The 13,555-nt window shown below is 40.6% G+C and overlaps 1 protein-coding gene across 2 annotated transcripts in view; it reads right to left on the bottom strand.

Moving 5' to 3' along the window:
* Positions 1-3,077: 3,077 nt before the first annotated feature.
* Positions 3,078-13,555, bottom strand: part of LOC135945906 (zygotic gap protein knirps-like) — a 28,208-nt gene continuing 17,730 nt past the window's right edge. For both annotated transcript variants that reach the window (XM_065493851.1, XM_065493852.1), the window contains exon 3: positions 3,078-5,016. In XM_065493851.1, the coding sequence (XP_065349923.1) occupies positions 4,333-5,016 (684 nt within the window). In that variant the 3' untranslated portion in view covers positions 3,078-4,332. The remainder of the gene's footprint in view (positions 5,017-13,555) is intronic.

The raw sequence follows: 13,555 nt of genomic DNA, 5'->3' as shown, positions 1-13,555 counted from the left end.
TGTTGTGGTGGTCCTATTTACAAAATATTAGTTCCGTTTGACTCGTCTTTGAGTGAATGAAGTATCTGAATTGGTTTGTAGAAGACAATTACTCGTCAACGTCGTGCTAAGGTGTTGAAACGGACGAAAAAATGCTAAATTTTCCGTTATTGAGGGGGTTAAAAGGGGGTAGGGGGTTGGTGGGTCTCATCCCCCTTCAGTGCATGAGGGGATGTCAAGATGAGTCTAACAGTATGTGGTTTTTCAAAATCAGATGATTACAAGTCGAGATTTGGTCGATCATCCAGAATTTTATTGCATCGCCTCTCGATAAAAAAAACTTTGTGCACCCGAATCTCAGGTTGTTGTGGTCCTATTAACAAAAATTAAGTGCCGTTTGACTCGATTTGAAGTGAACTAAGTAACTGAATTGGTTTGAAGAAGACAATTACTCGTCAACGTCGTGCAAAGGTGTTGAAACAGACGAAAAATTCTAAATTCCACGTTTTTGAGGGGTATAAAAGAGGGTTGGGGGTTGGTGGGTCTTATACCCCTTTAGTGCACTTAAGGACGTCGAGAGGAGTCTAATGGTATCCGGTTTTTGAAATTCGGATGACTAGAAGTCGAGATTTGGTCAATCATCGTTTTTTACCAACCCGGCATAAACAAGGGTTTTCGAAGTTAACATTTTTATTAACAAAATGAGGAAAAACGCCATTCCAAATTTAAACGTTTTTAACTTAATTTTTTGTGATCTACAAAATGGTTATGAAAAATTAAAAAATTTTAATATACATATTCATTTTCAAATTTGAGTTTAAAGTTCAAAAATTAATTTTTATGACCTTGAACTTTGACTAATCACTTTGAGGTCATTATAAAAGTGGTTTGCCTTGTTGAGACGAGTTTACGGGTTTTTTAATTTTTGTTCTAGGACCACCCTGAGCAAAGTTATCAAGTACTCAAAATTCCCAGAATTCATCAAAATCCATCGACCCCTGGACAACAATTTGTTGCTTCGAGAGATTGTGGCTCATTTATAATGTCACAAGATTTTGTAATTAATTAGTTATATTATAATATTGTTGGTTATTCTCACATTTCGTCAAATACATTCATGTTATAGCATGTCATTTTTTATGATTTAAGTAGTTGAGAATTTAATTTTACATTAATTTACGAGTTGTTTCGTCAAATGCCAATCAATCAATACAACGTTATAATGGTTTTATCCATAGGGATTTACAGTAAATTCGAAGCTTGAGTTAGGCAATAAATAATACAAGAGGATTTTAAAGCCCATTTTAGATTAATAGCTATTTCGGTGAAAAGCTATATCATTTCGAAATTGACCCAAAAGATGGCTCAATTCAAATTACATTTTTTTACAAGAAAAATCAATTGCAAACAATTTTTGGGGGTTCGGGGAAATTGTTGCTTTGTTCAGGAAATTAACAACTTTATGGCTCTAAAGCAGGAGAGAAACAGTAGACGAGAGTTCTGTATGCCACGAAAGAATTTTTTATTAGTTTATTAATCATGCGGAGCATCCGTTTTCTGGTCTTGGAATAATATCGGTTGATTGCTCGGTGCGCCACCTTTCATGTGATCGGCAGATTTACGAGCGCGAGTTAGTTAAATGGGTGAAAAATTACAGCACAGGACAAAATGAACTTTGAGCAGAGGCGCAGCAGGTGTTGCTTAATTCACGTGCGCTGTGCTGTTCAGCTGGTGGTTTTCATTATAATATTAAAGACAGACACACACACACATGTAGAGAGAAGAGACGCGAGCTTTCTTTAAATCGAATACAATTGAAAAAGTGGGCTCTCGCGAGCACGGGGCACCGCGCGGCGATCGGCCTTTTTTCATGGATAATGCGCGTCTCTAACGATAAAAATGAAAAATAACGAACTCTGGTGTGACCTTTGGAATGCTTACCTCCCAAGAAACAGCGCCATAGTACAATATATATGTAAATATGCCGCTGGACGTTTTGACCTGCACGAGAAAAGTTTGCTGTTGGCTGACGCGCGCAGACGCCGGACGAAAAAGGGGTTTCGGGAAAATTGGCGAAAATGTGCTGGATTATCCGAACTCCTTGTAGAGCGTGGCAGCTCGTAATTTAATTAAACTGCGCGTCTGCCTTTTTCAGCCGGAGCTAATTGCACGCGGCTTTAATTTTCTGCCCACGTACCGCATGTAAATCTAGTCCAGACGTTTTCATATTTTTATGAAACCACCGCGTTTTCGCATTCGCGGCGATTAATCATAATAAAGCGCGGCGCGCTCGTAACATTTCGGATTCGGTTGTTTTGCTGCTTTGCTGCTGCTCGTTCGCGTATTCGATTTATTGCCGATTGTGAGTGAGCAGGCTGTGCAGCGCAAAGCAGCGCGCTGGAAGGAAGACAATACAAATAAATCAAACCAATATTTCAACAATCAGCAATCTGATGGTCTACAGGAATTTTTGAGTGATTCCAATCTGATTTATGCCAAGTGCCGTGCGGCTGTATTTCAGAATACGCCCAAGCCGAATTTTATATAAAGTGAAATCCTGCCTCATTTATTTTCATTAATGTTGATGACACTTTGACCTCTTCGTCTCTCTCCCTCCCCCCGGTTTATTCACAAAGGTGCCCCGACCGAACTCCCATTTTTTCAGATTACGAGAGATATGAAAAGAAAAACAATATTTACTGCTTCATAAAAATATATGTTCTTTTATTATCGTTGCTTTTATGTGCGGAGCATGTATATCACAAATTTCGATTTATCACGATCACCGGCGCGCTCGTCTGCTCTGCAACGAGATCTCGCTCCTTCCATTCGCTCTCGTGCGCTTATTTGGCATCCTAATAGGAGTAAAGGCTAATTGTATCACATGCATGGCAACCAGAGTAACCCTAATAGGCATTTACCGCATGCGTAAGCACTTGCAAACCTGTGGGAAAACTTGCCATCGCGCTCCCGCGAGCTTGGGAAAAAACCTAAGCACTTTTGCTTCATTCAAAAAGGCTTCTTGCAAATAAAGTTCATTACTATTTTTTTTTTGCGGTTCCAGGTAAAAAATTATTTCAATTAAAAGGCATTTCGAGTTCATTATAGAGATATTTATTATATGTACAAATACTGGCCTATTTTCATACAAAACCTTAAGCCTACATAGAACACTGGTCAATCAAGTACATATACAGTAAAAAAATTAAAATTGAAGATATTTTCACAACCTTGGTCAATAAGTTAAGTTTATAGTATATTTTCATCGTGCATGACGCACCAAACTCAAAATACACGTACGATTGTTGTGCGGCGATGCACGTGTCAACCAAAACTGGCCTACTAATCCCTATCAACAGTCTTAAAACGCTGAAGTACAATGCGAGAGAGCAGAGAAAACAAAACACAATAAATGCCGCGCGCACGTTGCAAAATCAAGACTTTTCGTCACAGTAACTCTCGGACCAACGGACGCGCTCTGCTGCACCGCAGCTTCTGTCTCTATCTGTGTGATGCGTCCGTCCGTCCGTCCGGTGAGGTAACAGCTGAGGAGTTAACGGAGCGGAAAATGCGAGCGAGAAAGAAAGTAATGACGTCACTGCTGCTATAATGCAGATTAGTCGCGCCACTGGAATTAGATCACCGGATTTTGTTTAGCTTTTGAGCAAACTTTTGCACCTGTCATCAAATCAAAAGAGGATTAATTTCGCAAGAAGGGAAATTTACCTCATAATTCACAAACCGTTGGGAAGAGACGGTCTAGCCGTTCAATTTTTTTAAATCTAATAAGACCATTAATTGTGCGGCAGCGGCGATTGCCAGTAACTTCCGACAAAGGATTGAATTTTAATTAGTGTTTTTTCTTACTTTAAAATATATTTACATTCATCGCTTATCGATTATCCCAAAAATGACTTGCCAAGGGATGAGAACAGTGAAAGTAAGGGCACCACTTCTGGCATACTTAAAACTTAACTTGAAACTTTAATCATCGCTCTACATTTAAATTCAACCCCTTGTTGGGAGTTACTGGCAATCGCCGCTGCCACAAGCGATTTGTCATCGCTCAACTTTTGCAAATTGCAGAAGACGAATTTTATTGTTGTAAAATTGCAAAGAAAAATAAAAATTGTTAGCTGTTCCGTCGTGATGTCATGATCACGACAAAAACTAACTGGCCGCAATCTTTGTTTAAAGCTAAAAAAAAAACTCCGAATTGAAGTCATATGAAATGTGTCTGACGACATAACTTTTTTTTAAAGGCACGAGATACAAATTCGAGATTATTAAGAGCACCGTCCATTCCGATATCACTGGCATATGCGAATAAGTGTTTGTCGGACGCGCGTTTGATTATTTGCTGAGGTCGAGCGGCGCCTGCTTGAGTTCGGAGGGCTGCGTTTTAACGGAAAGGTCGATGGGCTCGTCCTGCTGCTGGTTCTCGGCGCTGGCCTCCCTGGACGCTGCAATCGAGGGGAGCAGCGGCAGGCGGCCAAGCAACCCCAAATCGGCCACCACCGCCGGCTTGAGGAACGGCGAGAAGATGATGTTGTTGGGGAACAGCGGCAACCCCGACTCCTTCTCGCTCTCCGGCGGCGACAACGACTCCTTTTCGCTGTTCGGTGGCGACACCGACTTGCAGTAAAAGCCGTCGTCCAGCATCGAGTCCGGCGTGCTGCGGACGTCCTCCACGGAGCCCTGCTTCAGTTGCTTCTGGCCGCCGCCTGCGCTCCCCAGGAACGAGTGGTGAAGCATAGCGTTTTGGTAAAGCACGCCGGCCTGCAGCGCCGCCGCCGCCGCCGCTGAGTTGTTGTTGTTGTTGTTGTTGCCGTTCTGCTCCTGCAGTAGGCAGTGGATTTTGAACCAGTTGGAGCGGCGGCCGTAGCGCGAGCCGCTCTTGGACATGCCCACAAACAAACACTTGCGCAGTCGACACGCCTTGCACGACGTCCGGTTCTTCCGGTTGATCACGCACTGGTTGCTGTTCTTGCAGTCCGAGATGCTCGACAGGTTGTTGTACGTCCGCCCGAAGAATGACTGTGGACACAAACGCAAAAATTAGTCATTTGCAGATAATTGCTCTCACCGCAATTGGGACATGTTTAAACGGCTCTTTGTAAGTGACACTCGCAATTTACTCGGGGCTTGCTCTGATTTTAGCCACAAACCGTTATTTTTGCGACGGTTAAATAGCTAACGCCTTTAATTTTGTTTACAAGGAAGAGCCTTTTTGCAAAATCATGACACTGATATCCGTCACATTATTTATTTTTCTGGGAGATCTTTTCGAGAGGAATAGAAATCAGTCTAGACAAAACTTTAATTATTGTTCTCTTTTTTGTTAAATCACATTGCTCAAGTTAAATTTTTCAAACCATAACTCAGTCAAAATTTGAAATATTTTCATTAACTGTTACCCTTCATAAATCCAATTTTAAGAATTCTAAAAAAATCAATGAAAATATTTCCTCCCTGGTTTTTAACGGGGGGTTATTTTATTTTAAAATTTTGTAACAATTTCCCCTTTACTTCCGTGGTGTGAAATACGTTATTTTGATCTCATGCCGATCGGGAGGGAATGAGTCGATTTTGAACCCGATGTGCAAAGCAATAAAAATTTTCATCGCAGATGGTGCTGTTCGGCGAAGAGAATAATCGGTCTGGCATCAGATCTGACGCAGAGGCGACCTCGTTCAACTCAAATAACTACAATATCTTCGGCAAAATGGTGTTGGAAATTGCAGCGAAAACGGCGCTCTTGCCCGACCTCTGGTGACCCGAGTGAACTGCTAAAAGTTGAAAAGGAGCTGCGAGTGAGTGAGTGCAGTACTCATCGAATCAACCCACAATAAAACTTTTAGCGCCGTTTAAACTCTCGGCTGCGAAAGGCAAAAATCTGTCAAAGGCATTAAATGTGATTCAAAAAGCGCAAACTTTACTTTCGATCCGTGCAAATATTGAATCGGCAATCAGCGGTTGTGCATTAAAAGTGCACTTACAGGCAAAAAGCAGCGTCTCTCGATCTCGGGTCAGAGAGTGTATGTGGCCTTTTGATTTCTTTTGTACAAAAACAGATATATAATATATTTCGAGCGCTCGTTCGCGGTGCTTTTAATAACAGTGTGTCAGCAGAAGCGATCGAATTCCGCGGTGCAGCTTCTTCGCCGCCGCGCGCAGCATCTCGCTCGACGCTTTTGGAGAAGTTAAAGAAAGTTGATTTTATTTCGCAGCCGCGCTGCCACACAGAGTAATAATTCACTGGCGACGAGAAAGAAAGAAAAGCGATGCCACTGCGTAGGTGTGTTTTATTTGTATCTCTCTCTGGCGAGCTGATGCGTGGCGCAATTACGGCCGCGCAGCAGCAATAAAAACGAATAATGAAAGTGTCACTCCGAATACTTTGTGTCGACGAGCAGGTGAATCTTCAGAGAGTGCATGCTCGGAATAGTAAAGCTCTCGCTCGCTCACTCGCTCTCGCTTATTTACCAATTTAATTTTTTCTCCTGACGTGGCCATTTGCAACACACACCACCTGTCGCCCGGCGAATCGTAATTATGTTAATACTGGACAAAACGCAAATACGCGCGAGCTGGCGTAAAAAAATTTTGTTTGTCGATGAGAGCAGCAAGTTTTTAGCGTGGCCATAAACCTTGATGCACGCCAGCCGCTCTATTGGCCTAACCCGCGGCTGACCTTTGCGTCGCTAATAGCTCGAATCTCACGAAAAATTCGCTCGATAAGCTGCTGAGATGCACACAATTCTGCGGAAAAACGGCGGCGCGCCGGGTGAAAGGCCGCGCATTCGGAGAAGCCGCCGCAGCAGTGCGATGTTTGCTACCATATTCTAATTTCACACAAACACGTGCACGAGAGGCAAATTAGAAACTAATAGCTGGCGCGATTCGCAGAAGTGCCCTTTCAAATTGAAATTATGTCTTTTATAACGATCTGCGAAAAAGAAATAAAGAAAAGCGTTAATGCGAGCCACAATTTAGTGTTCATAAAATAAATAATCCGCTTGTCTGATTAAATTTTATTCGAATCGCCACTTTACTCGAGTTTGACCGCCGCCTCGCGGATTAGAGGGAAAAAAGCAAATTAAAATTCACCTAAAGATCCGGGTGATGTGTGAGTATTTCGAGATAACGGTGCGGTACACACACAAAAAGTTTATTAGTGCGAGATCAGTTTCCTCATTTCTGGCTGAATCATAATTTGCTGGCGTCATCGTTTGTTTTTTCGAAAACACCTCGCTGGAGCAGCAGAGGAAAGCTATAATTAACTTACGACTTCATTAAAAGCACACACGGCTCATCTCGCACACACTCACATTCCGTTTTTATTATATTGCAGCGCGGGGTACATACAGCGCGAGCTTTGTCTTTTTCTCTCTCTCTGTGGTGTGCGACTGTTGAAAAAGGTGATAAATGGAGTGTCACGTCGGCGGAGATTAAAACGGCGTTAGCGTCTGATCTAATTGGAAAGTGCAAGGTGGGCGAGGCTGCGCGTTCACAGACTCGATTTAGAAAACACGCGCGCAGCGCGGCGGTAATGTTCGTTCGTTCGTTCGGCTCGTCATCTGCGCGCCGCGTCGTGTCGTGAGAACCAGGTCACTTTTATTTGCATCACTTTTTGTTAGAGATCAACGGACAGGTTGCTGCAGCATGGATACAAAAAGCAGAGCTGTGGCGCCCTCAGCCGCCTGTCGAAAAGCGCTCGCCAACTCGTGAATCAAGCCAAAATAATAAATGCTCTCTGTGCTGGTGCTGTGCACTCGGCGCTCTGCTTTTTCCTCTTCCCCCCATAACTCACTCGGCGTGCAGACACAATAAGTGCCCAGACGACTTCACGCATAAAAAAATTCAATTGCGTAATCTGCAAGATGTTCACGGCTTTGGAGACAGACATTTAATGGAACAATGGAAGTCAAATAAAAATGGAAATTGCACAAATCGATGTGTCTTACAGTTTTTTACTCATTTTCTGAGTTTAAAAAAATTAAAAAGGAACATTTTGCATTGTTGGCCACTCATGGTATCTATTGTTTGTTGAATTTAGCAACAATTTATCCTTAATAGGTTCGATAATGAAATTATAGGACCAAGTAACAGTTTAATTTCAGAATTTACTAAATTTGAATAAATTTTACGGTTATTTGTCAATGATTTTTTCGCCTCATCTCGTCGCTTTCTATATCCAACGGTGAGCGAATTATGAGTTAAATTTCCCTTCATGAGGAATAAATCGTGATTTTCAATAGGGAGACGGGTACTCAGCGATTGATTAGTATGCAAACATTGAAGCCGATTTTCTCGCAAATTTAAACGGCAAAACCTTGGAAATTTTGGCACTTCCCAATTTTTAGAGAGTTATATTCTAGTAAAGGTCAGCATATTTTTCCTCAATTTATTTCAATTAATATTTTGTTGTTTTCAACGAACCAACTAAAATATTTTTCACTATTGCAATGAAAAATTGGAAAGTCTTCTGTTTAGGTGCGTGAAAAATCAAAGGAAATGACTAAATATTCCCCAGAGCCCGTTAATCATCTAGCAAACCATATAAAGACAAAAGCAAATTACAATTATCAGTTTCATTTGAGAAGAAACGGTAAATCTTTCGTGCCATAAATCCAACGAAATTGATTTACTGAAATTCTATACGCGCAGAGTCGCTTGTTAGCTCTCGTCGGACGATAAAATCTCGCACAATGCGCGCTTGGTGGCAAATAATGACAATTTCCAGCCGCACCTCCGCATGACATAGATCATCTCTGCGGTTAATGGCAGGTGCTCTATGCGCGTTTGGAAATTTTATCTCTCTTTTTCTTAGCGGCGCGCGGTCGGTAAATGGGTGAAAACTAACTGATGAGCGAGCGTTCAAGTAGCGGAGGAGACGAGCGCGTGAGAAAGTAAACGAGGAAACCGCGCTAAAATTTATTTATGCGTCTGTGACCTGTGACAGATCCTTTCTTGCCTTTGCCGTTCACGCCGCTCGAGGAGAAATTCCATTTTTTACTGGTCATGCAAAGAGCAGCCAGTCCGGATGGAAATAAAAGAAAAAAAAATCGATGCTCATTCCCATAGTGTGCGCAGTGCACGCACGCGGTCAATCGCCGCGATTTCACAATCTGTGTCACTGTCTTTTGCTTGCCTTAATACGGCAACGGCAGCTTCACGAGTGGCAAATTTAAATAGATAACTTTTGGAATGATTATACTTTGTTGGCTTTTAAAGTGGATCAGTAATGAAAAAAACGTGTTGCCTTTTATCTTAAGCTCTGAAAATTCAGAAAGAGCTAAAATTTATAAAGATTTACAATTCTGAGAAAGTTGGCTTGTTAATCAAGCGGTGGACACTGTCTCCCAATTGAAAATCAGGATTTATCTCTCCAGAAGGGAGATTTGCCCCGAAATTCACACACCGTTGAATAGACCGCGAATTTTTTAAAAATATGGATAACTCTGAAATTTAACTGTTGCTCGACCCAGATTTTATTTTTGCACGTTGTTGAGATAGTTAATTAAACCAACAATAGGATCAGCTGCTGATTGTAGTCAACAATTCAATTGTTGACCTGTAACAATCCACTTGATTTATTTTCAGTGAAACCAACGCTTTTCTTTCCTCCCGATTGGCTTTAATTAATTAAGTGCAACTTTGCAGGCTAATAATTTGTAATTATACCTATGCTATTTTAGCAAGTATAAAATAAATTTCGCTATAAATAGTGCAATAAAATAGGTAATTAAATCGAAGGAAAACCAATAATAAATGAACTCAATACTTTTGCAATGATAAATTCTCCTTGGATGACCAGGGATGTAAAACACCAGCTTTGACAGCTAAAAGAAATTCATTTATCTTGAAATATAAAAAGGACCGTGAGAAGCGGTCCTTCTCTGTATGATGTCCAGATGTGATTTTTCTAAGGAAATTATTATTGTGTACGAACAGGATAAGCAAATTTGACATGCACATGTGTGTGCTTATAATTAAGAAAAATTTCCTCGCACCAGTTAACTCTTCAAGAGACAAGAGACACTTTTTGTAAAAATATTTAGCGTATTATCAAGTTTCCTGAAATTTTTGAAAATCTTAGATATCAACACTTAAGGTTGGTCGTTTCTCATCATGAAATGAACTTTATAGTAAGTTCACTGACCATATTAGTGCCCTATCTTATTATGTAATTCCTTAGCTTTTCTTAGAACATTTTTTCTAATATTACGTTGACATTGTTACGTTTTTCCATGAAGTATTAGTATAAAATTCTGTAAGATTGTTTTTTTAATTTCAAGTATATTTATCAATACTGCAATGTTTTATCATTTATTTCTCTACTATATATGACGCAGATACCGTTTGAGGAATGTGGAAGGAAGTTTTATGAGCAACAAGGGGGAAATCCGTTCTGTCATAATATAGACTTTTTTGACAATATAATTTTACAATGTGTGATTAATTGAGATTTATACAATTCTCTTGATTGGGGGCGCCGGTTGGGGTAGAAACATGTCGAGAACAGAAAAGTCTGAACTGTAGACAAGTCTGTTTATTTTCTTCATCGCTGTGGGAAACTGCTCCCTCGGGGAAAAATTTCAAGGCAAATTCGAAATTGTTGACTAAACAAGGAAGTGGCTCACTGAGTCTATTTTTTGTGGAATTTAGTAACAAAGTTACTCTGTAATGTGCAATAATCAACTCAGTTTAATTTTATATATTATTTTGGCAGTGATTTTTCGCTTAAATCCGATTCCTCTAATCGCAATCTAGATCCAAAAGTGTGTGAATTATTCTGGGGGAAAAATTCCTGTTTTAAGAAGTAGGACAGTTCTCAATAATTGATTTGGAGATAATTTTTCAGAAATTTAAGCGGCAACCATGGTGAAAATTTTAGCTCTTTCCCAATTTTCAGAGCGTATTTCATGCAAAGATAAAAAGGATTTACTTTAATCATGCAAAAAAGGTGCCAAGCATTGATTTAAAGGAAGAAATAATTTTTATTTATGAATGCACAATATAACAAATCATTGCGCAAAGACTATAATAAAGAATCTCTGGCACATTCAAGATGAAAAGCAAAAATGCTGTGAGTCAGTGCAAAAATATGAAAGCAAACGTTACGAAATTGAAAGCGGATTGATTCGCGAGTGTTCACTCAGTCGTCCGTCAAGCGGATGAAATGCAATAAAATCGCCGTCTGTCTCTGTCAACCGATGTGAATGAGCAGTTTTCGCAGCGCTCTCCTCGACGGATAAAAAAGCAGGAAAAGATCTCATTTTGCTTAGTGGATCGGATAAATAAATTTCTTTATTCCACCAAGGTTTCCCGGTGATAAAAGCATTGGGTTATACGTTGGATTCGATTTTAATGTCACAACAGGTGCCTTACTCGCGCCTCAGATATGTACAAATGCAAAAGAGGAGCGGCGGCTATACATATAATGCACTCTCGAAGTTTGCCGTCTGCTCGGGAATTCCGAGCGAGACTCACCTTTTTGCTCCTCTTCTTCACGCGTTACGCAATTATCTCAGGTGGCAAGCACAATGATTAATTTTATATATTCATGCATATGCTAAACCAGTCAGCGCGCCGAGTAGAAAAACAAGGAGGTGATTTAATATATCTCTGGCAATAAATAAATATGATTCCGTAACAATTAAAGTTAAAAAGATTTTTATACAGTTTCCCTTCGTTAGCCTCTGACCCCTTCCTGCCGTGATATATTTCCAGAATTTACGACCGTGCTTTTTAATTTTGCGTAAATTATCGCTCTGCGCTGAGGTTTGCCTGAATTTCTTTTTAAATATTTATTCAGAACAAATAATCGGCTAATTATGTCCTGCAAAGTACGCAGAAACCAGTTTCCGTGCTTGTTGCAAAAACAAGTGAGTGTACATGAAGAAAAAACAAGTATATATGTGAAAAATTCATTAAGCGCGCTCTCGCCTCTAGCAATAAAATAAAATAAACTCATCTAATTAATCGTGTGTCGTTTGATACGATAATTATATGCGTTTTCAGCGGCTTAGCAAGCGAGCTAGCGGCAAATCCGGCAGTGACGCAATCTATTCCGATGAATTAAATATTCAGGGCGTGCGATGGAAAGACAGAACAAAGCACAAAGTGTATCGAAAAGCGGCCATATGAAATGGGTGCAGGGTGTGGGCGGACAATTGTGTTTTCTAGAGCATCTTTCACAGCGCGGCCAGGAGGAAGGAAGCATGGATCGCTTGTCGCTCAATATGCCACACCAACCAACCAACCAACACCTCAAAAAATAAATTTCCCCATCCGAACCAAACTCAGCACAAATTAATTCAAATCCTCCGCAAACATGAAAATTTCATCTCGGAGCAATGGTGAAGGTCACCTCTTTTTTAAAAATGATTTATAAAGAATGGTTTGATCCAATTCAGTCCTCAGGTTCAAGTTAATTAATTTTTTCGCATCAAGTAAAATTACTAGCAACAAAAAGCTCCAATTTGTTGTTTCATTCTTTGATCATTTCTTCTTCTAAACAACTGCGTGCGATTTAGCTTTTTATCCCTGCGGTTTACAAATGATTCACCGTATACGCTGGCTGGCTGGCTGGCTGTGTTGTGAGAAAATAATAATAATGGAATGCATGCTTGTTCTGTTGAAAGGGAATTTTTTGGTCGGCTGGGATGGGACATGCTCCAATTCCCATCACGGCGCCCTTGGGGCACTTGCACTTTTGTTATTATTTGATTGCGTGATGCTTCCAAATGAGCCATTATCATTTCATTTTTCTTTTCTCATCCTTGGCTGGCTGGCTGGCTTGCATCCGACCGTGCACTCTTTGCCTTTTCAGTGCTCTGCTAACACATTTCGGCCGTCGCATGAATAATACAAAAATAAATAAATTTGCGGCACAAAATAACTGAATTTCTTCTTCAAGGAAAAGGCCTGGAGGCCGGGTGAATATTCACGTTTTAGTCTTTTTTTTTGTTCAGCGGCTGAAAGTCGAGCATATAAAGAGAGGACGATTCGGGCGATGTGAGTTGTCAAGGTCGGCGTGCAGCGGGCATGAGAGGATGTAACAACTGATTCACATTGTTCTCGTTTCACAAGGATTTTGCAAAGTGAATCAGAATTACGCTCTGTAAATTAAAAAGTAAAAGCAAGGTGCGAATTTCAAAGGGCAATTCTTATTTTTTTTTTTAATTCTGGAACACGAGGAGCAAAAGTAAAAGTGAAGAGGAGCAGCGCCGCGCCGACGACAGCCAGCGAGCGCACTTTGATTTGCAACGCTTGCTCTTTCTTACGTTTCAGCCGATATATAATTAGTGCACAGCACAAAGATATTCATCAATCACGCGAGAGAACGGCCGAAAATTTATTGCGAATCAGATGAGCGCGCGCGGCCAGTCCTCCGCCAAGGCAAACAAAAGCAAAAAATAAAAACGAGAGATGAATTATTAAATGTATAACCATTGTATAGTCGCGGGTTCGTTTCTTTCCTGCGGGAAATCGGATCGAATTAGGCCAATTAACGTGGGAGTATTATTTCCCTTTGAATGGGGAACTCCAATCAAGTGCAGATTTCTCG

Source organism: Cloeon dipterum, chromosome X (genome assembly GCF_949628265.1).
Source record: "Cloeon dipterum chromosome X, ieCloDipt1.1, whole genome shotgun sequence".
Lineage (NCBI taxonomy): Eukaryota > Metazoa > Arthropoda > Insecta > Ephemeroptera > Baetidae > Cloeon > Cloeon dipterum.
The sequence above is the reverse complement of the archived record's forward strand: the minus strand, read 5'-3'. Positions and strand labels throughout refer to the sequence as shown.